Raw genomic sequence first — 26,663 nt, 5'->3', positions numbered from 1 at the left:
ATTTTTCTGAGCTTCTTACTTTTTTCCAGTCTTAAATTCAATTCTCCACATTTCCACATCAGTTTGCATTTTTTTAAAGAAAAATAAAAAGCCCTCATTTTGATGAGTTCCCCACCCCAGCTTCAATCCGAGTTGAGGGGGGAAAGTGGCCTAGCTTCATTGTAAACAAGACTTAGCCAAACGCCACCCACTGGTGATATTTTTTTTAATACCACATGCTAAAAAAATAGCAATTTAAATGTGGACAAACATTTCTTAGTCAATATTGTATGAGAGGATTATCTGTTCTCAGATCCAGCACAAGAGCAAATCTTATCCTCAGTAAAAGGAATTTTAACATGTAGTTAAACTAGAATTGCGGTCAGAGGTTGTGTTTGCTCTCTTGTAAATGATGAATATATAGCGCGTTAAAAAAAGAAATCCAAGCAAGGTAAGGTGAAGGACTGTAAATAATAACAAAACCCCTAAAGACCAATCACAGCTACCTGAAGAAATTGCATTTCTCTGGCTCATCTTCTGATTCTTACCTGAGTTTCCCTTTGAATATCAAAAAGCCACCATAAAGATGATGTTCCTTCACATACTCATATACTTCAAACAGCTTTCCGGGGGGGGGGGGATGTTTTAGGCTCAGTTGCCATAGTGATGAGTCACTGCATTTTCAGGGTCTTCTGTGGAAATACAGATGTAATTTTCTCATTGCCCTCTTGGCTTTGCATTGTGAAGAGGTTTTCCTCCCTTTGTTCGTAGTCACTGAGCATCTTTCCACCCAATAGTTGGTCTCTAGGTTGAGTAGAAGAATAAAGAAAGGTTACCTGAACTGTTGGTGACACTGACAGGTTTGGAACAATTCCTTACAATCAGGATTTTGTGTCCCGTTAAAAATAAGCCAACAACAATGTAAAGAACACAGTGAGCACCACAATCCTAAATATAAGAGGGCTGGGGAGAAATAGTGATTTCACTAAAAATTGATAAGAAAAAGGTTCATTTTATGTATGTGGCAAAAGATAACCACGTCTAGGGGCTCCTTAAAGACTAAACAAGTTATTGTAGGCTTGGTGGATTAGATGTCAGAGTGAGCCGGCAGTAAATCACTCTGCTGAAAGTAGGAGTTAACTCTTCATAAGCTTGTCTTAGTGTCAGACCAAATGAACACAGCAGCTCATCCCTGGTAGATCTTACCCCATCAATCAGTTGCCAAGACTGAAAGTCCCTGCCTTCCCACAACCATCTAAGTCCCTTCCTCTCCACAGGGGTGTTTTCAAGCAATCGGAGGCTATGCTTCCATAAAGTCTGTCACTGCTCTGCCTGTTTCAGCCCTCTTCTGGTTCTGGGAGATGTGGGGAGCGGAGCTTTTCACACAGCAGAAGAGACACCAGTGACTCTTCACCAGACTCGTCTGTGCCTCTTGGCCACTTCTCCCACTTGCCAGCTTCAGCTTCTGCACTTCTCTCTGCCACGGACTCTGGCAGCTCACTAAGTACCTCTTCAGTTTCCAACCCCTCCTCTTCCCAGTCTTCTCCTTCTGACCCCAAAAGGCCTGTGTGCAGGGAATGTCAACAGTGGAGTCAAAGGGTAATAAAGTGCAAAGTACAGTCTGATTCAAACAATACAGTCTGAGCATATTCTACCTTGGTAGAATGGGATGCTTGCTTTAGTTGTGGCACCAAAAGCCATGTCTGCAGATTATATATGCACCATAAAAACACAGGCATTTATTAGCCCAGCATTTTGCTAGAGTCTGGATAGCCTGTTCATAGCATGACTGAACAGCCAGAGAAATGGTCACACAGCTTGTAGATTTGTCACTGAAATTTACAGCACAATCCTGGCACCTTCCTTGTTTGGCAGGGTGGGTGGGGTTTAAAAATCAAAAGGCAGAGGAGAGAATGAAGTGCCATGCGATATAAATAGAAAATCATGGCATTCTATACCGATGAAATTCATGACTAAGTCTGGGCAGTGCTGTTTGTGTAGAGATGGAGTCTCAGGAGAAAGCATAGGGGTGGGGCTAAACGTCTCCACAATGCCATGGTAAGGTCATGGTGGCACACATCCAAACCTGAGAGCCACCTGAAATGACAACAATGTGATCACTGATCCGAGGTGATGTATCATTCTTGCAGTTTAAATGAAAAGAAAGATTTCAAACAGGCATTAAAATACAACCCATCACAAAAAAATGCCCCAAACAAAACCACCAGATTTTCCAGATTGCAGTAGAAACAACAGGTGTACTTTAATATTTGTTTAACTCCACAACATAAAAAAGTCTGATCTCATATCTACTAATGCAGAGCATTAGTCTTGCTCAGGAGATGCAAATCTGGTCTGGCTGGAATGCGTCCCCGAACTGTACAAATGCCTCTTGATTATCTGGATGGGGAGATGCAGGGGTAAGAACCTCTGACTTGTGTGCGGTAGGACTAACGGCATAGAAAGCTCCATCTCCCGATTTTGTCAAATCAAAATCCTGTTAAGGAAACAGAAGCAGACCTGACCAGGCTTCTGGACTACTTGACAACATGAGCTGCAACAGAGTTCTGGAATAAAGGGTGAGGTTTAGTTCAGGTTTGGGGACCTGCAACAAAATATTGCAATGTGGACTGCTTCTAGCCAGCCAGCCATGCCCTTTCATGGGCTATTCCATTCCATTCCTTCACTCCCTGCAGAAGAGTCAAGCAGTATTCTGTGCCCACTGAGCATGCTTATTGCTCACTGAGCTGTTTGGGGATTTTTAGCTCCCTTTGTTCCCCTCACCAAATATCTTTTTGTACACCAGAAAATCATGGGTCGCCCCACCTCGAGCCTCCTGACACTTCTCCCTTGTGTATGGACAGTGCCATTTTAGTTACACTAAGGGTAGGCACTTGTAGAATAAGCTCACTATTAGTATATATCAGGCATCCCCAAACTCAGCCCTCCAGACTTTTTGGGACTACAACTCCCATTATCCCTAGCTAAGAGGACCAGTAGTCAGGGATTATGCGAATTGTAGTCCTAAAACATCTGGAGGGCCGAGTTTGGGGATGCCTGGTATATACAGTGGTGCCTCGCAAGACGAAAATAATCCGTTCTGCGAGTCTCTTCGTCTAGCGGTTTTTTTGTCTTGCGAAGGAACCCTATTAGCAGCTTAGCGGCTTAGCGCTATTAGCGGCTTAGCGGCTATTAAAGGCTTAGCGGCTTAGCGGCTAAAAGGCTGTTAGCGGCTTAGCGGCTTAGAAAAAGGGGGGGGAGCAAAAAAAAATCGCAAGACTCGCAAGACGTTTTCGTCTTGCGAAGCAAGCCCATAGGGAAAATCGTCTTGCGAAGCAACTAAAAAATGGAAAACCCTTTCGTCTAGCGGGTTTTTCGTCTTGCGAGCCATTCGTCTTGCGGGGCACCACTGTATGATGTCTTTCTGAAAGTCCAGGTATCTTTCCTTGTAGAAATAAAATTACCAAGGCCTTGATTTCACAAAGCAGCAGATGACGTGAAAACCAATTTAGACTGCAAGTTCATAATATCATTGAATACTTCTCCCTACACACTGCCTAACATGTCGAGGATGTGAGTGCAAAGTATATCATACAGTGGTACCTCAGGTTAAGTACTTAATTCGTTCCGGAGGTCTGTACTTAACCTGAAACTGTTCTTAACCTGAAGCACCACTTTAGCTAATGGGGCCTCCTGCTGCTGCTGCACCGCCGAAGCACGATTTCTGTTCTCATCCTGAAGCAAAGTTCCTAATCTGAAGCACTATTTCTGGGTTAGCGGAGTCTGTAACCTGAAGCGTATGTAACCTGAGGTACCACTGTACACCTAAAGCACATGATTTCCCCTCAATGACACCTGGGAATTGTAGCTCTGTGAAAGGGTAAACTCCAGTTCCCAAGATTCTTTGGAGAAACCGTGTATGCAGCAAATTGGTGTCACGAACGTTTATGAACTCCTGAGAATTTATGTTGCAAAACACTGTGCTCCTATTTCACTACAATCTGCCAATTGCAGCCTGAAGAAATAACCAATAAAGTGAAATGAGTAAGAGTGTGGGATTTAGAACAGGAAGAACCAGGGCTGTCTTAAGCATATCCGGCACTGTGGTGCAAAGATCCCTCCGGCGCCCCGCCCAGTTTCCCAGAGTTGTCAACCTTTTCCTTAGCCTCTGCAGGGATTGCTCTCCTCCATATAGTTGGCGGGGTGCAGCTTCCATCCTAAGCCTCTATGGGGATCGCTCTCCTCCGATGGAGGCTTGGGAAGGTGGAGGCTTGGGATGCAAGCTACACGCCTGCCAGCCATATGGCTGACAGGCCGCAGCTGATGGGCGTGCAGGGAGAGGCTGCCAGCGCCGGCAAAGCTGTGCAGCTCCCCCACTCACTGGGGTGCCCCTGAGAGGCCGGCGCCCTGGCGCAACACGCCAGTAAGCCCAATGGGAAAGATGGCTCTGGGAAGTCCAAAATCCAAAAATGGCCCGTTTAGTCCAAAATCCTGTCTTCACGCTGGCCACACGGATATCTGCGGGAAACCTGCGAGCCTAAGCACAAGAGCACTCTTCCCTCCAGGAGTTTCCAGCACTGGCCTTCAGAAACATTATTGGCAGAGCATGGCCAACACGGCTAGTGGTCACCAAGAGCTTTATCCATCATTAATTTGTCCAATCCCTTTTAAAGCCATGCAAGTTGGCGGCCATCGCTGCCTCTTGTGGGAGCGAGTTTTATAGTTTAACTACAGAAGAGCTGGGTTTAAATCATGGCTCAGTTGCAAAAGATTGCCTGTTTCAAGGTTATTGCAAGGGTAAGTGTGGCAGATGATGCAAGCCACCATGTGCCAGCATGGCTCCCAGACCGCATCTCTGTGAAAAGCAAGAGCATGTGGCCACTCCAGGATGGAGCACACATGACAAGTGGGAGGAAGAGACCTGAACGGGGTGGAGAAGCACATTATATTGCATTGCACTGTAGTCTGAAATACAAAAATTATATGACATCTAATGCCGTGCACTGCAATTGCTACAACCAATGATATGGTCCTTGGCAATTTTACCAAGTGGTCCGTGGCATGCAGAGTTTAAGGTCCATAGCTCAGTGATGGAGCACACAGATGGCTCCAGGTAGGACTGGGCGATACTCTTTGCCTAAGACCCTGGAATCTGTGCAGATGCTACTGAGCTTAATGTGGACCAGGGGCATGGGTGGCGCTGTGGTCTAAACCACTGAGCCTCTTGGGCTTGCTGATCGGAAGGTCAGTGGTTCGAATCCCCGTGATGAAGTGAGCTCCCGTTGCTCTGTCCCAGCTTCTGCCAACCTAGCAGTTTGAAAGCCTACCAGCAGGAGTAGATCAATAGGTACTGCTCCGGCGGGAAGGTAAAAGGCATTTCCGTGCGCTCTGTCTTCCATCATGGCATTCTGTTGTGCCAGAAGCGGTTTAGTCATGCTGACCACATGACTCAGAAAGCTGTCTGTGGACAAACGCCGGCTCCGTCAGCCTGAAAGCGAGATGAGCGCCGCACCCCATAGTCGCCTTTGACTGGACTTCACCATCCAGGGATCTTTTACCTTTTACCTTAATGTGGACCAATGGTCTGACTCAGTACAGTGGTACCTCGGGTTACAGATGCTTCAGGTTACATACGCTTCAGATTACAGACTCCACTAACCCAGAAATAGTGCCTCAGGTTAAGAACTTTGCTTCAGGATGAGAACAGAAATCGTGCAGCGGCAGCGGGAGGTTCCATTAGCTAAAGTGGTACCTCAGGTTAAGAACGGGCCTCCAGAACGAATTTAGTTCTTAACCCGAGGTACCACTGTATAAGGCAGTCTTTTTATGAACCTAAGTTTGGAAACCACAGACTTGGAGGAAGGGTGGAATAAAAATACATATATCAGAGATGGGGAGCCTGTGGTCCACCATCTCTGACCAGCAGCCAGGCTGAAGGGAGCTGAAGTCCAGCGAAACCTGGAGGCCCCTTAGACCCACCTCGGCCTCACAGAAAGGGCGGGAAAGCAGCACGTCCCCGCCGAACTCTTGGCGACAAGGCTGCGCGGCGCTTCTCTCGGTTTGCCCATAATTCGCTTCCACGCGCCGCGTTCCCTCCGCCTCCTTCGCCCCGCTCTTCTTCTCCCGGGCGGGGCGGAGGGCAGGGCAGCCCCAGACGCGTCTCCTCGGGGCTGCGGTCACTCTCTCGGCTCGGCGGGGCGGTTTCGCGCAGGTGGGAGGCGCTGCCGGCTTAATCCGAGGCGGGCGGGGAGGAGGGAAACTTCCTGTTGAACTTGCCGGCTGACAGTCGCCTGCGGGGCGTCGGGGGCTGAGCCATGGGGAAGCTGCTGGCGCTCGCCATCGTCGGGGTCCTGGGCGCCTTGATCGGAGAAAGGCTGATGGGATTTCGGTAAGTTGCTCCCTCGGCGCCGTGCTCGGCTTGTTTACGGGTGAAGTATTCCCCGGGTGGGGGACTCGCTCCGGGAGTTCATCGCGTTCAGATGGAGGTTCACTCCGCATAGGATCGGGCTGCCCCGATTGCCTTTCACCCTCTTGCGGGGCTGGAGGGAGGGAGCGAGGCGCAAAAGGAGGCGCAGGCAGGCGATAGATCCGACTGCGCGCTTTGGGTTGGGGATCTGCCATTCGGTTCCCTTTCGTCCCCTCGCTCGCTCGCTCACGGTGCCATCCTGCGCTTTCAGTGGCGCGCTTTACCCCCAGGGAAAACGTGCGCAGCAACAGCAGGATCGCAGCCGAAAGCTAGTCCCTGGCCGTCAGAGCCCCGCTGAACTCCACGGGGCTTTCTTCGGAGTTAGGAGCCATAGGATCGCGCTGCAAGTGGCTGGGACTCTGCAGCCGCCTCTGCTGCGCGTTTAGAAGAAAACGCAGCAGCAAAAGCGTACATGTTGGGGCCGTCTGATTCGGCCGTTAAAAAAAAATCGGTTCCTAAGACGTGTCTGATTCAGAACTGAGGGAGCTCGTTGCTTTCTTGGCTTCTCTCCCTCTTGTTTTAAAGAGAAGAGTTCAGGACGAACTGCCTTGTTGGGCCCTGGGAAAGTTTCCTCCGCTAAATTAGGTTAGAAAGTGGTGGGGGTTCGGCTGGAAGCCTCGACCCTTTGTTTAGCCGTAGCGCCTAGATTCTCCGGGCAAGATATATAATGTCATCTCAATGTCTTCTGCCCCTCCTAAAATAGCGGGTCGGCTGCTGCTTGCTTGCATCTCATCCCCGCTGTGGGCAGAACAAGGCACTGAGGCTCTTTGTTTCCCAAAGAATGGAAGGGGGATGGGAAAGGGGATGCTTAACTCATTATCTGCCAGTTTCCCCAATTTTAACAGGTTCTTCTTCTGACTTCCTCCCCTTGGGCTCCAGAATTTGAAAGTAAACCCAGCTGGTAGGGAAATGGCCTCTTCCTATCTGCTGGAGAGAATTGACAGCAACCCACCTAAAATTCAGTTTAGTGGAGAGGGTTAAGCACTCCCCCCCCCCCTTGCAACACACAAGAAGCTACTCTACATTCATGATGTTTGGGAAAGTGTCCTTTGCTGCAACAATGTCAAGTTCTGCACTGACTAAGCTTTGCTGCTACTCTTGGCAAAATTCATTGCACAGTTGAGGTAGAGGTAGCGAGAAAACTAAACCCATTTGTGGCCCCCAATGAGCCAAAGCTGTTGCAAATGTACTTGTTTGCATTTTCTGCTCAACACGTGTATGAGTGCAGCAAATCTTGAGTTTATACATGCATACTTAATTTTATTTGTATGATGCCTTTCCACAGTTTAAAGCATGCCAAAGGCGGCTTACAGCATGAAAAATGCATAACTATAACATAACAAAGGTAGTCATAAACAATAAATAAAAGATTAAAAAATGCACAGCCAAACTGAACAATTTCCACATAAATCCCAAGATCTGAAATAAAGACATGGATAAAACCAGCAAGAGCACCCCAACCCAAGAGTTTGTTCAGCTTTTGCAGCTGGAGTCAGCCAGGCCAGCTGGAAATTGGCCAGCAAGGTAGGGAACAGGTCTTCAGGACTCACAGCGAAGATGGAGTGTGCTTTAAGAGTGCTTTAAATGGATGAGAACACACACACTGTAAGTCTTGAGACTGCACCAAGCATTAAAAAGTGTTCTTATACAATTTTACAGGCATGGTGAACCATGGGAACTGTAGTTGTTGGGAATTGCTCTGTGCAGTCAGCACCCTTAGCAAACTACTATTCCCAGTATTATTTGGGAAGAGTGCTTTAAATGTATGGTGTGGATATGGCTGCCTCAGTTGTACATAAAGCTGGGGGTGGGTTAATAGGAGGGAAGTCTGGTTTTTAAGAGCAAAAGGGGCATACAGAAGGAAATGGCAGGCCTTCCTTTTTCCTGTGGGTTACTTTCTCATGCAGTTTTCCTTTAACTGGATTCCCTTGCTGGAAGTGGGAGTGCCTGGGCAAAAAAGCACTAGTTTCATATTTCATATTACTTTGCAGGGCCGAGTTGCAGTTAGTTATGTACTTTGTATTGTGTGTGGAGTAATAAGACTCTCTGTTCTGGCTGAGGGACAAAGGTTGTTAAATGTCAACCTTCTGAATGGTGCATAAATGTAATATAAACTAATTATAAAGCCAGCATATATTTTGGTTTATGAGTAAGCGCTCTGCTAATTGGATAGTTAATTGGAAGGAAGAGGCTTGCGGTCCTCTGGGCTTGGTGCGGGGGGGGGGGGGAGGGCAAGAAAAGGGATATCCATTTATTTGTTTTTAATTTTTGTCCCTGTTTCTTGATCTGCAGACGCTTTGCTCTGTGATACCCCTGGTGATCTGGCATGAATGCTCTTTGGTTCGCAAACCAACCTCTTGGTGTTAATGTACTCTTGTCAACAGCCAATGACAACCTTCATTTCCAGTTTGACCAGGGAGCATAATTTGCAACAATGCTTGCCATAGTTCTCTGTAGAGAATTACTTGTTAAGACCTCTTGGTTGCAAGTGTGTGGAATAAGGCAGCCGAACACTCCCAAACTTAAAACGCTTGGCTTAAAATGGGTCCCATTCATTTTAGTTCATTCATTACACTTGCATGTATGTTTGGGTGTATGTTGGGTTGCTAACTAGCTATCTCGCAGGATTACACGTGGTGGAAAATTATAAGAGGGCATAATAAACAAACATAGCCAGGGAAACCTGCAGTTAAGGAGATAACAATGGCATCATATTTTACTTTTGTAAACATGGACAGCAACAAGCAGTTTTCTTTTTCACACGACCAGCTACTTGCCCCCCCCCCCCGCCTTCAGATAACAGTTTTATATGCTACACAATTTGAGTTTGAATGAGGAATATGGAACGTCTCATTGCTCGGCAGTGGTGGGTAAGTGTACTGTTGTCACAGCTGGAAGCAGCATAATTCAAATAGCTGCACATCAGTGATACTGAGGCCCCGTTATTCTGTTGCAAACTGCAGAGGGATCACATAGGCTTCCTACTCCAGCGGGAAGACATGAAGCCAAGACTGCATATTTGTGTTACTGATGAGAGCATTTATGCAAGAAGTAACTCCCGGTGCGTGTTCAGAGGAAACAAAACCAGTTGTGCAAAATCCTTCCTAGCGAGGATGAACCGTATCAAAACACAATAAATATAATGGGGTGTTCATGGGGAGTTGAAAAGCGTTGCTGCAATACAAAAGATTTTTTTAAAGGTTAGAATGCAAACATTCCTTACTAGGGTGAAGAACGAAGAGATGACATCCAGGTTTACTTCCAACTAAATGTACATTGAATCTCTGGTTAAAGTGCCATGGAAATGTACTGTATACTCATTTCAGGTTATTTACACTGTGACAAGAGGGCTTTGCAGTGCAAGCCCGTTATGTTGCAATCTTGCTAACACAGCAGTGAAGTGGAGGTAGATATTGAAGTTGTAAAAAAAAAAAAAAGAATTGGGGCGAGGCAAAGGGATAGCAACTGTTATCTGGAGACTGCTGTGCTAATAGAGCATGGGCAGCCATGGTTTTGTCTGTTGTATTCTATTAACGTGGTCCTTCCAGCAGATAGCAATGTTAGGAATCCCTGGAAGTATTTTCTGTGAAATATTTATTGAGACATCATCAGGGACTCCTGTGTGAGGGAGCATAGCTCTCCTCAGCTAATCTGCATGGAAGCAGGCCGTGTAGCTCGGTGGGTGAGAGAGAGAGAGATTGTGGGGAGGACAATCTGTTCTGACCCCTTGGGGAGCTGGCAGTCGGTAACTGCAGACCTCAGGCCAGAAATGGCTAGCCACCACTGATTTAAACCATATCTGACAGCTGTCTGTCCAATTCCTTCTTGAAACTTCTAGGGGGGAAATTCCACAGAGAAGATCTCTTGTGCAAGCCCCACTGAAATGAAAGCAAGCTACCCTTGTGTAGCTTCCATTCATTGGAGTGAGGTAGGAGATATTTCCTCTTGGGTTGTACCCTAAGCAGTCATTGTTGTAACCATTGTTGTAATGCCTTGTCCAGTCTGCCCTTGGGCAATCTCTTTAAATATTTGAGAAGTTTTCCCTTTAAACCATTGATTGCCCAAAACAAACATTTCCCAAGTCTTTCAATGTAGTATGTTCCAACTGCTTGAGCCACAAAGCTCACTAGGATGAGCCACCTCAATCTAAAATGTCTCACAGGGTTGATGTCTCTTCATTTAAAGCACATTTGGAGCACATTATTTCCTTCAAAGAATTCTGGGCATTGTAGTTTGTTAAGGGTTCCTGGTACCGGTAATTCTAACTTTGTGATGGGTAAACTACAGTGCCCAAAATTATCTGAGGAAAAGAATGAGCTTCCAATGTGCTTTAGCGTTCTACTGTGTCCACAGGGTTACACTGAAACAAGCGCGGGTTGGATTGTCACCATTTGCATTGCTCGTACCTGAATTATCGCTGCTGGTTTCTACCACTCAAACTCTGGAGACCAAATAAATTTAAAAAATTTAAAAAATGTCCAGTAGCACCTTAGAAACCAACTAAGTTTGTTTGGGTAGAAAGCTTATACCCAGAACAAACTAAGTTGGTCTCTAAGGTGCTACTGGACAATTTTTTAATTTATTTGGACTGCGTCAGACCAACAAGGCTACCTACCTGAATCTAAAATTGTGGAGACCAAAAGCTGCAGTTAGACCTAGGCAGTGAATGCAGTCCAAAGTGCCAACGTTCTTTCTTGTGCATTGGCATAAAAATGCCAATTAACTGTGGCTTTCCATTTCCCAAGAGATCTTCAATGAGATTTTGTACACAACATGCATTTAAAGCACATTTCCCCCTGCCCCAAAGTATCCTGGGAACTGTAGTTTGGCAAGGGTGCTGGGAAGTGCAGCTTTGTGAGGGATAAACTACAGTTCCCAGAAATCTTCAGGGTGTGTGTGTGTGCTTTTAATATGCTTTAAATGTATGGTGTGCACCTGAGGCAGTCTGTGAACTATATGAACTGACTAACCTGAATGTGATTCACCACCCAAGCGGAAATTTGTTCTGCAATAGAAGGAAAGTCATATAATCACTGCCATTGCTGGAAATCTTTTAATTATGTTAATTCGAAGAGAGTAAAATTTCAGTGTGCATCAGCTTGCCCTATTTAGCTTTCTTGTTTTACTTTTGTTTGTTTAGTAGACAAAGCTATTTTTGTGTGTGGAAACTTTCGCAATTTGCAGTTGACACCCATTCATTGCTACAAATGAACTTATGAAGCTGAAAATATTATGGGCGGGGAGTGGGGAGGTATGGAAAACACTTTGCCCTACATGACTGCTACCAAGTGAGATGGTCCTTTAGTTTAAAGCAGGCTTCTACAACCTCAGCCCTCCAGATGTTTTTGGCCTACAACTCCCAGGATCCCTTGCTAGCAGGCCCAGTGGTCAGGGATGATGGGAATTGTAGTCTCAAAACATCTGGAGGGCCGAGGTTGAGGAAGTCTGGTTGAAAGCCTTTTCAAAGGTCCTTTAATACATGCATTGGATGGCACAACCTGCAATAAAGCTAAGCAGGGTGTGGCTGATTCCTCCTACCTTTCCCAAGTTTTCCTAGCTTCCAAATCATGTTTTCAATGGCACTATTAAGTCAATACTGATGGTGTTGCCTGTTCAGCAGTGGGCGTTGGGGAACACTGTGACACCATAAGAACAGGGGTGTTTCCTTTGCTACTGCTGCTGGAAGCTGAGCTTAGCACCTTATCTTGCAATCTTCTGCTCACCATGCTACAAACTTTCGGGAAAGATAAAGGCAAACACGGGTGTGTGGTGTACTGACATGTCCTAAAATGATTCCCCCCTGCAATGGTTCCTCATTGGCTTCAAAAAGGCAGTTCTAGCCTCTGCAACAGAAAACATCTGGTGGGTCTCCTTAAAACAATGGCAACTCATAAAGTCATGAAATCGAGGGGCACGATAGTTCTTGGTTTTGGAAGTGCTGGATGAAAAAGACACTCAGGGGCTTAAAGCTGTTTTTGGTGTTTGTTGTTTTTTTTGGTAAGACAGTCCCTGCCCTCAGGCCCATAGTCTTAAAAAGACTTGACACATGGAAGAAAGAAGGAATGGGAGGGAGGAGGGAGGGGAAAAACAAGCTCCGAAAGAAATTATTAAAGTTAAAGCCAGTGTCAGTTGCAGTTCTGACTGTCCTGCCCTCATTAAAGAGCAGTCCTTTCCCTGAAGCACTCTTCTGTGAGATGCACTGCACACACACACACACACACACACACACACACACACACCCTGGTGATGGCTTAGTATCTAAGCCATGGGTAGGCAACCTAAGGCCCGGGGGCCAGATGCAGCCCAATCGCCTTCTCAGTCTGGCCCACAGATGTTCCAGGAATCAGCGTCTTTTTACATGAGTAGAATGTGTCCTTTTATTTTAAATGCATCTCTGGGTTATTTGTGGGGCATAGGAATTTGTTCGTTCCCCCCCCCCCCATATAGTCCGGCCCACCACATGGTCTGAGGGACGCTGGACCAGCCCACAGCTGAAAAAGGTCGCTGACCCCTGATCTAAGCCTTCAGTCCTCTACCCACTTAGCCGAGAACAAACCTTGTTGAGCTCAACGGGACATAATTTTGAGTAGACACGTATAGGACTGCTCTGCAAGACTCAAGGCATTTCTGGATTAATCATGCCATTTATATCCAGTTTATACTGGCTGGGCCGGTGGGAGGGAAGCTCACTGGAAGTAGGGAGCATTCCATTCCAGCCAAAGGAGGTGTAAGTGTCATCTGAATGGAGGTAGAATTTGGCAATGAACCCATCAGAAAGGCTATAGGGAGGAATGCATGCACCAAAGCCCTTTGGGGAGAGGGGCACAATGCATTTAAATGTGAATAGTTGACCAGTCTGAGCCCAAGGTACCAGTTCTGGGGAGCAAACGCAAGAGAGGGCTGTTCTCTTTGCCCTGTGAGTGGGCTTCCTGGAGGCATCTGATGGGTCACTGTGGCCGCCAGGATGCTGGACTACATGGGGCAGGTTTTGCTCTTCCATATTTCCCATTTTAAGTCTACGTTTATATTTGCTTTCTCCTCCAGACATAGATTGTGTGCCTCGCGAGAATATAAACCGAAGCGGCTTACAAACTGCCACCTTATAAAAGGAATTGGTAGGTCTCCTGCATGCTTTTGTTTGCGTTTATTCCCTCCGAATTCTCTTTTCTCCATCCTTTCTATGCCTATTTAAATAAGCCCTCTTTCCAGAGGGATTTACATCGTCTCAATTTTTGTACTTGGTTTTGTTTTTAGAGGCGCTTCATTAGTATTATTGTTACGTAAATAGTATTTATATGGAATTGTGCAGAAAAGAACAGAGATTGGGTCTGCAGGCTGGTTGTGAAAACTATATTAGGTATCTTCAGCCTTCTCAGACTCAGGAGCCACGTTTAATTCCAAGATCCGTTTGGGGACCTGTTTCCTTCTTTTTTTTTTTACCATATGCGTGATAGTCGTGCTCCTGTTGCAACCCACCTTGGGTCAGACTGCGCCCCACCAGTTGAAGACCAGTGAAGTAAATGACCATGCAGGGACCTTAGCTCAATTAGTGGAGGGCATTCTTTGCATTATTACTGTTATTGTTGATTTATTAATTGCCTTCTAAAACACTGTCTCAAGGCAATTTACGATAATTAAAAGCCGTTAAAGGCACAAAGCAAAGGACACATTTAAAACAAGACTTAAAACCCTAATAGATGGGCATTTGTGGTAAAGACCCATTCATTCAGCTGGCATGCCAAGCAGCCCAGGGTTGATACCTGATATTTCCAGTTTAATAGGGAGTGTGAAGCCCTTCTACAGGAGACTCTGAAAAAGCGTCCCTGAATGGGATGCTGACTGAGGCTGATGGAAGTTGTAATCCTTGGCACAAATTAGCCACCACTGGTGTAGATGATACACAGTCTTGACTAGGCCGCTTCCTATGATATTTTGTTTTTATTGACTTAGTCGCACACTTGAAATCCAGGGGGAACTAGAACCCTGTAAATGCTTTCCCTTTCTTAAAACCACCAGAGTACCAATTTGAACCAACACTCTTGAATTGGCCCTCTGTAATCCTCTTGGATCTGCTGGCAACATGCCTTAGACAGGGACGAATTCTGGAGGCTGTCAGGGGCATGATTGACTCAAGAGATGTTGAAATGACAGCTGAAGTTGTTCCTGTCTCACATCAATAATGTAATCAAATGATGAGAGTTGGCATATGCTGAAAGTATACTGTATTGGGGATGGGACTGCTCTCTAAATCATCATTCCCTCAACGCCTTCCAGATGTTTTGGACTACAACTCACATCACCCCCAACTATTAGCCATGCTGCCTGCGGTGGATAAGAATGGTAGTTCAAAACATCTGGAGGGCGCCATGTTAGGGAAGCCTGCTCTAAGCTGTAGTTCTTGTACAGAGGCTCAAACATTTGGTGCAGTTGTTGCAAGCTTGACCTAAGGTAAGGACTGAGCAATGCATTCTTCCTTAGTTGCTGAGGCCAACTGCACACTCTGTGCAGCTAACATAGTTTTTGCGTGTACATTGGTCATAGCTGTCAACGTTTCCCTTTTTTTAAGGGAAATTCCCTTATTCCAAATAGGATTCCTCGCAAGAAAAGGGAAAAGTTGACAGCTATGACATTGGTTTTGCCACAGATACACCCTCATGCACAAGCCTGAGGACCCTGTCTCTGGAGATTCCTCCACTTCTGAATGCATGTTTCCCCCACTTTCCATGTTTGCTGAGGAAACACCAATCTACATACAGCAGCTGTGTTTCCCTCAAAATATTGATTTTTTTGGTTATGTTTTTTAACCCATGTTTTCCTCCAAGGAGATAATTATGGCATACACTCTTCCTTCCCCCTTCCTTTTTTTAATCTTTACAACAGCCCTGTGAGGTAGTTTGGCCTGACAGTCAGTGACTGGCTTAAGATAACCCAGAGAGTTTAGCCTGGGCCTTCCAAGTCCTAGTTTTGACATTCCAGTCATTACAGGTTCTGTTACCAAGGTGAACTACACCTAGCATGAGTCCCTTCCAAGTTCAAATTCTTATATAACTAGTCATTCTTGGCAGTAAAAGAACACCGAACTATTTATTTTATTTTATCACTGTGGTTTGCTCTGTATGGACTGATATTTAGGTGTTTAGTTATTTTTTGTTCTGGCAAAACCACAATAATAATACCTTCTCTATTGAATAATACCAGACTTTCCACACCCCTTATTTCAGAAGGCAGGCTGTTTGCAGGGTGGAGCGTTTGCCAGGGCCCTGAGATTAGCAGAGGGCCTGCTGCCTGTTCTTTCAACTCTTGACAAGAAAGTCAGATATTGCCTAAGGGGATTATCAGTGTGTGCCTCATCTAAGTCCAGGGAGCCTACTGAGGGTGCTGAGTCAGCATCGCTTGAGGGTGATATTCTGAGCACGCTGGCATTGTGTGCCAGCGAGAGAGAGTTGAACTTGTGCACGATAAGAGCTGTGACAACTTGTGTGCTCCTAATGCCAGTGCAGAGCAAACATGTCAGCAGATAGAGCCAAGCCCCGAGATCTTCACAAGAGCCTTGGCCTACGCAACACGCCCTCCCCCTGGCACATTTCCCAGCTGAAGGTTAGCTAGCCTCTCAGCCATTCCTCTCCATTGCATTTGCTTCTTGTGGATGGGCAAAGATCACCATAGCAACCAGAGCCTTTTGCAGCTTCCAGCCGCAGATAAAAGAGAATTTAGCATTGGCCCAGCTTGTCGCCTCTGAATTCCTGTCTCTCCTTGGTTCTGAGTAACAGTTCAGTGGGGCTGTTCTCTCATTGCTTCCATGGTGTGTGTTTCCTACACACGTGTAAAGTGCAATGGCCCGACTCAGAATAATGCAGTCTATGTCCCAATACTTTAAAAGAAGCAACCTTGTACTCTACTGCATTGTATGGATGTGTCTGAGCAAGATTTCCCCCCTTTTTTTTCTTTGCAGAAACTGGCTCGGAAGATATTGACATACTTCCTAATGGCCTGGCTTTCATTAGTTCTGTAAGTTATCCCAGTAGGCTTGTCTTTCAGGGAAGGCTGGGCTTGAGTTCGCAATGCACCGAAGGAATACTTGAAAATTGCAGGCCAGATCTATTCCCGCACAAACACACCCCTAGTTTTTAACAGAATGCCTTTCACTCTGTACATAACTGGGCAGAATGCAGGGGTGCTCATTAGAGACTGATGGTTAAAGAGTGCAAGAGTGGGCTTGAAGATTAGGTCACCGTTACTAGCTTTCCCCCACCATCCCAGCATGCTAAGAGGCTAAAAACCGCTCAATAGTATAAAATAAATACCCGGTAAATAAAACAAAGCCTTCTCCCAAGTGGACTGGTGCAGCAGGGCTGGGTCCCCCCTACATGGTATCTCTGCTGACCACACAGTAAGGCACTGAGGGATACTGTAATCCATCTATTGGTGGAATTTAGGGGAAGCCCTAATAAACCTGGACTACATAGCTATTTTGGGACGTGGGTGGCGCTGTGGGTTAAACCACAGAGCCTAGGACTTGCTGATCAGAAGGTCGGCGGTTTGAATCCCCACGACGGGGTGAGCTCCCATTGCTTGGTCCCTGCTCCTTCCCACCTAGCAGTTCGAAAGTACGTCAAAGTGCAAGTAGATAAATAGGTACTACTCCGGCGGGAAGGTAAACGTTGTTTCCGTGTGCTGCTCTGGGTTGTCAGAAGCGGCTTAGTCATGCTGGTCACATGACCCGGAAGCTGTACGCCAGCTCTCTCGGCCGATAAAGCGAGATGAGCACCGCAACACCAGAGTTGGTCAAAACCAGACCTAATGGTCAGGGGTCCCTTTACCATTACATAGCTATTTTAAAGCAGCGATGGCTAACCTGTGGCCGCCTGGTTGTTGCCGGACAGGAGCTCCCATCAAACCCAGCGGGTGCAGCCCATGGTTAGGGATGATGACAGTTGTGGTTCAGCAACATTCGGAGGACCACAGCTTCGCATTTCAGTGAATATCCAAGGAAAACAGATGAGTTATGAAAACTTCTCTCTGAGATCTTCCTAGCCCTTCATGTGACAAAAGGCCTGCTTTCTTTGTTTGCATAGGGTTTGAAATACCCCGGGATAGTATCACTTGCCCCTAATAAAAGAGGAGAAATACTTCTGATGGATCTAAAAGAAGACAATCCTCGACCTGTTGAGCTGAGAATCAGCCGGGGGTTTGATCTGGCATCCTTTAACCCTCATGGGATCAGCTTATATATTGGTGATGGTAAGTAGATTTGCCCATAAGGAAGGCTGATAAAATAGTATTTATTCTGTTTATTGTTTCACATCTATAGCATTCCTTCCTCTCCAAAGGGAGCTCAGGATAGCTGATAACAATAAAATGGAATGAAACAATTCAGAACAACATCATATTATATTATATTATATTATATTATATTATATTATATTATATTATATTACACAGAGCAGTTTAAACCATGAGAATGCCATGGAACTCTTGGCTAAAGCCCTGGATAATTTTATTTTTTAAACGTTGTTGCACGTTTCCTGAAATCAGGTAAAGAGGGGACTGCCTGATTTCCCTTGGGAGGGAGTTCCATAGCTGGGGTGTTGCCTCCAAGAATACCCTATAGACCAGGAATGGACAAACTTGGCCCTCCAGCTGTTTTGGGACTACAATTCCCATCATCCCTGACCACTGGTCCTGTTAGCTAGGGATGATGGGAGTTGTAGTCCCAAAACAGCTGGAGGGTCAGGTTTGGCCATGCCTGCTATAGACCAAGGATGGGGAACCTGTGGCACTCGAGATGCTGTTGGACTCCAATTTCCATCATCTCTGACCGCTGGCTGGAGCTGATGAGAGTTGCTGTCCGATAATATCTGAAGAGCTGCAGGTTTTCTATACCTGAAATAGAGAGCTGAGACATGTTGTTGAATGTTCCCATGTGCTTAGCTTTCTAACCGGAGTCAATGGTATTTAAAAGTGCTTAGCATTGGCTCATGACTTTAGTTTTAGATGCACATCGGAAAGGATGGTAGTATGCTCAAGTTGTATCTCTACATAGGCTTGACTGTGGGTTGCAAACTGGAGGTTGAAATGGTCATAGGAGATGATATCTGTTTGGTTCTGTGCAGGCCCTGGAATCCTGCAGGTATGAGAGGGGGAATGTAGGGGAAGGAACATGCGGGAGACGGCATGGCCATCACATCCTTCCACTTAAAGATTTGGTAGAAATGGGAACAGCATATCTCCGGATTGTGTTTTGACAGTGGAGTGCAGTAGCCTCTCTCAGCTACATTAGGAGATCCCTAGACGGGGCAGCTGCTGAGAGCTGCTTCATTTCCCCATATACGGTCTCCATAAGTTCACTCATACTTCATTGCTTGTTTTGTCAGACTCATTCAGTTTTTGCCTTTCCCTAGATGACACTGTGTACCTCTTCGTCGTAAATCACCCACATCAGAAGTCAACGGTGGAGCTATTTAAATTTGTGGAGGACGACAATTCTCTGGTGCACTTGAAAACGATCAAACACGAGCTTCTGCCAAGGTATATAATATATAAAACAATTCTGTCTCCTTTGAATTTGAAGAGCCCGTTTTAATTTATGCCAAGCACTCTGCGCAATATGCAGAACAGCTACTTATTACTTGCAAGCTGGACCTGCAATGAAATGTTGCGCCATGCAGGGATTCCATTTTGGTTCCATTTGGCCCAGGGTTCCATTTTGCCCTCAGTTTTCAGTTGGTCAGCATTCCACGCTCTCTGGGCATGTTCAGTCCTGATTAAGGGTTTTACTGCAGAGTTTTGTTTATACTGAAAGGGTTTTACTGCAGAGTTTTGTTTATACTGCAAGCTTCAGGTTCCCCACTGCCTGCCCTCCTGCACCCTGTGTTGGCTGATACCTCCCTCCTGTGTGTGGATGGTACCATTTTGTCTGAATAAGGTCTGACACTCAAGGGAACTGAGATCACTCTTGGCTTGCATGATGGTATGGTATGCAATTGTGAATGCTCATATGCAGACTTGTGCCTTCCAGATGTTCTGGATTCTGACTCCCATCAGCCCCAGCCAGCAAGGATGATAGGAGTTTTGTTCCAAGAACATCAGGAGGACAACAAGTTAGGGAAGACAGGTGGAAAACTGAATAAGCCTGCCTGCCTGTAAACCTTGCCATGTCTGGTATACAACTTGCTATGTCTCTACACAGCAGCTTAGGTGACAACCGTATTTTTATTTACTCTTCTCCTTTTTTTTGTCCTAGTGTGAATGATATTGTGGCTCTGGGTCCTGACAGTTTCTATGCCACCAATGACCACTATTTCACAGAGCTCATCTTGATCTACTTGGAAACATTCCTAGGCCTTACCTGGACAAATGTTGTCTACTACAGTCCGAAAGAAGTTAAAGAAGTGGCGTCGGGATTTTACTCTGCCAATGGCATTAACATTTCACCTGACGGGAAGTAGGTATCTTGCAGGTAGCATGGCTTATATGCCGTAAAGGTATTTTATTTTGTTTTAAAATATTGCTCTCCTTTAGTCAATGCAGTCTTCAAGGAGGCTAACATAAATACAGGAAAGAGAATTCAGATTTAAGCACAGTTTCAAAACCCCCACATACATGACAACAACTAAAGAAAGAACAGTAATGGGTAATAAATGTAAACAGCAGCAAGGGGGTCCTCATTATACCCTGATATTTCTGATAACTTTTATCTTGGCAATAAAGTGAACAAACAGAAGGTACAGCTCATTGTCTCTTGGTTTAAGCTGTAATTCATCTGAGTGTCTACATTGCACAATAGCATTTCACCGTTAATATTTAAATTGACTTATCTGGGTCTATGTTTGTACTAGCTTTGGGTCCCAGCCAGTGGATAGTAACCCTTCTTTACTCACATGAGTTATTTGGAGGGTTTTCCTTCTCCCCCTCCCTGGAAACCAATCTTCTACTGTACCAACTAAGGGAGGAATTCAACATAGAGCTAAGGAAATTTTCCACTGCTTTGCACTGACAGAGCGATCTGTCCTCTCCTGCCCCAGCTGACAGGCTGTCCTCCTGTCACACACACCCCAGAGTCAGTGGGAAAGGAGGGGGAGGAGAGCTGAAATCCTTGTGTGGGCTTCTGCTGGTGGGACCAGTTAGTTGAACCCAGCCAATGAAGAAGCTAGAGGAAGGCAGGACACCCCTTGATAATCTTTTGCAAGTGTGGCGAACCTTTGGCCTTCTGGATATTGTTGAACTACACCCCCGTCCTCCTCACCGGCATAGATAGGGGTCAGGGATGAGAGTTGTAGCCCAGCACATCTGGAGAGCCAAAAGTTTCCTACCACTGCTGCATGAAAAGCTTTTTCACTTGAGCTCCAAGCAGAAAATCCAAGAAACGCCTGTGTGACTCTCACGGAGCATCTCTCACCGAGTTGGGTGGGTGGCAGTCCCTACAGTGGTCCTCTGAAATACACTCGGAGTCCTGTAGTGATTTCATGCTCTTTATTGCAGCTTGTAAAACAGTGATTGAATTGCCCCCCAGACCTCAGGCTTTTATATACATTATTTACACTGATTGGCTGATTCTGCTTCCCCCCGGAGCCTGATTGGTCTTTTCCTGCAGGCCAATCAGTTGTTGCATATACCAGCCTAATAGGCTGATTAACTTCTTCCTGGAGCCTGATTGGTCTTCTCCTGCAAGCCAATCAGTTGTTGCATTCTAGGATCCTACATGCCTATTGTTCTAGGATCCAAGGTTAGTACATAACATTCTCCATTGGTCCAAGCACATTGCGTTTTCCAGAGCTGTTTTTAGAACAGCGTCAAGCAGCAGAGTGTGGGTTGGTTCTTGTTGACATTAAAGTACTGACACTTTCTGCTTCTTTTCCAAACAGATGCTTCTTTTTAAAAAAGAAATCTGATGGGCACATGACTGTTTTGTAGTTGCTAGCCCTGCTTGCTAAACTAATGTGGTGTTTGTTTTCCTGAAATGTAATAACTAAAGTGCTAATGTCATACTTGACATCAACCTTAACGTGAAAATGAAGTGATGGATTAACTTTTAAATGTGCTAAATCAATGTGTGAGCAATGTGTGAATGATAAGGACTCTTCTCCCCACCCCACTCACATACTTCTATTTAGGTCAGAGAAATAAAATCACTATTTCTGAGATAATTGATAGTGGATCCCCTCACCCCCCCCAACCCCCCCAAATGTACTAAGTGCACATTTCCCTGTTTGCATGAACTAGCCTTGCACCAGAGCAGCCCCTCCTCCTTCCCCCTCTCAGCAAATCAAACACTGTTGCGCCTGAATGGTTTGTTTGTGCAAACCATAGTTTGGCATGCAGAGTGCATGAGCCCACAATACTGTTCCAATCCAGAATACCGTTGTTTGAGAGCATGCTCTCCAATTGAGATGGGTTAGCAAGGATGAATATAGGGAAAACCGTCTGGTGGTTCTTCAAGATCTTTGGTTTCCTTGCTATTTTGAGGAACACTTAGGTAACATCCCATTTATTTAGTTATCCATTGCATTTATATACCGCCTTTCTGCCAAGACACCCAAAGCGGTTTGCAATCTTAAAGTATTAAAACAGATTATATAGCATGTAAAATTGAATCAGGGAAGGGACAGTCCAAGTGGAGCATTCCCCAATGTTGCCTGTGCTTGCCTCCCTCATCCTAGGGGTGAATCTATAGGATCAGTTACCACAAGGCAAGGGTGGAGAATCTGTGGCCTTCCAGATGTTCTTGGACTTCCACCAGCCCAGCCAACATGGCCAATGTTCAGGGTTGGTAGAAGCTGGGAGTAGTTCATCAGCATCTGGAAGGCCACAGATTCCCCATCCCTGCCATAAGTAAACTTATTTCTATTTTAGGACTGTCCCAGAGGAAGGAAGGATTACACAAATTAGTATCTCCACCCCCCCCCCAAAAAAAACCTGGCACTGTAAATTACCATCGCCATCTGTTTTGAGCTCCTCTTACAATTGCATTCATGAAATATTTCATTGTGTTCCAAGCCAAAGTTATTTCCTTACCTGTAACTAAAAAGGCATTCATGAAAGAGACTTTCACCCATTTCATTTCATTTCAAGGTACGTCTATGTTGCTGACTTGTTTGGTCTAAGCATTCACATCTTTGAAAAGCATGAGAATTTGAGTTTAACTCCTCTGAAGGTAAGCCATGGCCAGTTTAGAAATGAGCCTAATGCAGGTATACTGAATATCTGAAACAAACCAAGGACTTTAGGCTGTTCTCCTCCACACAAACCCATCGATATTGTTTTGTGTTTAGAATGTGTGTGCATGCATACCCATCCATTTGTTGCCTTTAGTGAAGCCTTTGCAACCTGAATGCTTCTCAGGTGTTAAATTCCTCCTTCTCCTTGTTTTAAATTTTGGAGATTTAATTTACGTTTTGGAGATTTAGCTTACGTTTTAAATTTTGGAGGATTAATTTATGTTTTAAATTTTGGAGATTTAGCTTATGTTTTAAATTTTGGAGATTTAATTTATGTTTTAAGTTTTGGAGATTTAGCTTACGTTTTAAATTTTGGAGGTTTAATTTATGTTTTAAATTTTGGAGATTTAGCTTATGTTTTAAATTTTGCATATTGCGTACCTTGTTGTTCAAGACAAGCATGGTGACAAGCGTGGTGAAAAGCGAGATGTACATTTTAAAATGTATAAATAAAAATATTTTTTTTAAGTGTGTTGTCAGGCAAACAATGCTAGCTATGGATAAAAGAATGAATTTTCAACATTGCATATGTCAGCTGTAAGCTTTACTTACACATTGTGTGGTTTCTTCTGTGTGCTTCAGGTATTGCCAGTCGACACTCTAGTTGACAACATATCGGTCGATCCTTCCACCGGAGACCTTTGGCTGGGATGCCATCCCAATGGCATGAAACTCATCTCCCATGATCCAGAAAACCTTCCTGGTTCAGAGGTTAGTAGGAACTATTTTGGCAAGATGTGTGATAAACTGTGTGGAAGCTTTTCAGCCAGCATAAATGAGAGCATGGGTGAAGGACCCTTGGCCTTGTAGATGACCATTGGCTGTGTTGGTTTGGAGTTGAAATCCAACATCAGTGGGGGTGGGGGACAGTAAACCACTCTGGGATGAGAGGGTATTCATCTTTAGCAAGAAGATTCTGCCTTAAATTTGACAGGAGGACCTTTTTAGCCCTTTAAACTTATTTTGAACAGTTTTCAGACCAAACTTGTGTTAACGTGGGATTTTTGAAGTGGTGACAGAAGGCAGCCTCATGACTCATTAGCACAGATTTTATAGCATGTGTCAGACTAGCTGATGTTAATCTTCACCATTTTTCAGGTCCTACGTATCCAGGGCATCCTTTCTGAGAAGCCTGTAGTCACCCAAGTGTATGTCGACGACGGGTCAGTAATCCAGGGGTGCTCAGTTGCAAACGTGTACGACAATCAGCTGCTTATCGGCACCGTGTTTCACAGAGCTCTTCGCTGTGAACTGTAGTTTGCTCATCCTGGACTTTGTCACAGCGGAAAAGGTCAGCCTTAATCTGAGCCAAGCTTCCTACCAGATGCAGTTCTCAAATGGCTAACTTCAAAACACTTTGCAATAAAAGTTGACAAGAATGTTCCTGGCCTTCCTCACCCACCACCCACTTCAAGGAGGTAACACAAGAAAAAATACGTTTTTGAAAAGGAAAGCAGCAACATTGGAAGATTATGTTGACTCCTTTTGACAGTGTAATTGAACAGAGAACCTCAAGTAATGCCTGCATCCATAAAGAAATGGATGCTAATTTGCGATTTTCTGGATGACCATTGATGACTTTATTGGTGGGAGTGAGTGATTTGTTGGTGGGGTGGGGGGAATCAAAGATAATCCTTAATGACTAATTGATGCTGCTGCTTCTGGAGGATTTGGCTTTCATCTAAAAGGTTCCCAAGGACATTTGAGACCTCACGCATTCAGAGTTGCTCCTCTTCCTGTATCATCTTTTCCACTGTTAAGGAAATCTTTATACTTAGCAATTATGCCTTTCTGTCATTCCTAGGAAGAGGCACATTTAATGCCTGCTTCAAACGTGACCTGAAGAGGGATGGATCTGATTCCACTCCGTCTATAGATACAGAGCTCTCGCTCTCTCCCTCTCTTTTAAAAAGAGCAACGATTGCACCTATCAGCTGCCCCAAAGGAAGTGGAGATGGGTCTAAATCCATTCCCCACTCCTCTTTCTGAACATCTGATAGGTGCACTGTCTGCAGTTTAAAAGAAGAATTTCATGTGCCTCCCCAACAGCCGCACCCAGGAGAGGAACCATGTGCAGAGCAGCAATTGTTCCTCATCTGGCAAGGAATATGCAAGTGAAAGTCTGCATTCTGACACACATGACACATAGCTGCATTAGGGCTAGTCTCTTTTTCTGAAAAGAGCACCATGCCACTGCCCTGCAGTGCTGTGGGATAATGTCCCCAAACCTCTTCTATATATCTGGAGAGAAGAAGCAGGTGAGCTCAGAGAGAGGAACACGCTTTGCACCCAAAATGACCCAGGTTTGATTGCTGGCATCTCCAGGTAAGCATGGGAGATTTCCCAGTTCTGAATCGATGGCGAGCTGCTGCCATTCAGTGTACACACTACTGAGCTAGATGGGCCCAGTGGTCTGACTGTATCTCTGTTCTTGGGTTCTTGCCCAAGCACCACCTTTTCAGCCCCAAAGCACAGCTTTCGCTCACTTCACAGTTCACAAGTATAGAAAGTGTTTGTCCCACTGGCAGTTTGCTCATCGGATATCATCTGTGTCATCAAACAGCAGCAGAAGAAGCTGGGTAATGTCTTTTAAAGGGTAGAAGTCTCTTGGTTTTTCCTTTCTCCTTTCCTTTTGCAGGTGAGAAGGAGAAGTTCTTCCTCGCCTTATTAGCAGTAGACTGGCAATAACCTGGCAGAGAGCCTAGAACAAGCTGTCACCTATGCAATCAACTTTATGCAAGGGGTATAATGCAGGGATATTGCAGTATGTTCTACTCTTATCGCAGAGGCTGATTTTTAACTTAAAAGTTGGCTGCCAAATGAATTGCTCAACTGTATAGATCAAGTCAATTAGGTTTCTTAATAAAGTAAGTAAACAACATTTCAAACGTTTTTGGGTTGTGCTGATCTCAGCCAAATGCATCCTATGAAAACTGCAATCGCAGCAGTCTCTGAAAGACAACCTCGAAGCTACTGGGTTGCCCGTCGCCCTACGGCAGGGGTCAGGAACCTCAAGCCCATGGACCAAATGTGTCTGTTGCCCAGCCAAGCCTCTTTCACCCCCAGCCCTTCAGATCCTGCTGCTTCTCCCTTTGGCAGGCTCCTCAGGTGCCTTTGCCATGTGTGATATGTCCTTGAACTGTGGTCCAGCTGCTTGCGTGCCTGTACGGAGAGGTGAGTTCAGCACATGCAGACACCTCTGGCATTTGAATAGACTGGAACGTCGCCTACTGTACCGAGGTAGAATTGCACATCGGTTGCACTGAGCACTTTTTGCCACTGGCCCCACCTGCTTTTTTGCCACTTCCCCTACCCACTTCCTTGCTTCTGGCCTTGCTCACCATTGGCATATAACCACTGGAAGGTTGCTCATTACGGACCGCTGCCCATGGGCTAAAAAATGCCCCGCTCCACTATCCCTGATAATGTGGCCATGTCTACAACAAACCTCCCACCCTACTAGTATGGTTTTTGCATGACGATCAACATATCCTAACTTGTTCTGTCTAAATAGCTTTCTCCCCAGTTTCCAAGTGCATTGCTAGAAGGATAATACATTCTGTAACAGGATAAAAATGTTGTCTTCCAATTACTGCTTCTACTATTCAGGTAGGTAGCCATGTTGGTCTGATGCAATCGAAATAAATAAATAATTTAAAAAAATTTGTCCAGTAGCACCTTAGAGGCCAACTAAGTTTGTTCGGGGTATAAGCTTTCATGTGCATGCACACTTCTTCAGATACTGATGAAGTGTGCACGCACACGAAAGCTTATACCCCGAACAAACTTAGTTCTCTAAGATGCTACTGGACAATTTTAAAAAATATTTATTTATTTATTTTGATTGCATCTACTAGTGAGTTGTCTTCATTGCTGGCCTTTCTGAAGTCACTGTGGCTATTTTCTACAGCTATCAAGAGTTAAGGTTCACTGCAGAGAGGCATTCTGAGCAACGTTTGGAGATATTAAGACAGTGCCTCCTTTCCTGAGTTTAGACGGAG

The 26,663-nt window shown here is 45.2% G+C and overlaps 1 protein-coding gene across 1 annotated transcript; it reads left to right on the top strand.

Moving 5' to 3' along the window:
• Positions 1-6,228: 6,228 nt before the first annotated feature.
• LOC114607242 (serum paraoxonase/arylesterase 2-like) lies at positions 6,229-25,543 on the top strand. Its single transcript, XM_028750250.2, has 9 exons — positions 6,229-6,367; positions 13,490-13,560; positions 16,398-16,453; positions 17,521-17,686; positions 18,847-18,973; positions 19,689-19,889; positions 22,517-22,598; positions 23,245-23,373; positions 23,761-25,543. Exons 1-9 carry the CDS (start codon positions 6,294-6,296, stop codon positions 23,917-23,919), a joined length of 1,065 nt encoding a protein of 354 aa, XP_028606083.1. The 5' UTR covers positions 6,229-6,293; the 3' UTR covers positions 23,920-25,543.
• Positions 25,544-26,663: the final 1,120 nt, after the last annotated feature.

This window comes from Podarcis muralis, chromosome 12, assembly GCF_964188315.1.
Source record: "Podarcis muralis chromosome 12, rPodMur119.hap1.1, whole genome shotgun sequence".
In the NCBI taxonomy this organism is placed as follows: Eukaryota; Metazoa; Chordata; class Lepidosauria; order Squamata; family Lacertidae; genus Podarcis; species Podarcis muralis.
This window is presented reverse-complemented; position numbering and strand designations above follow the sequence as displayed.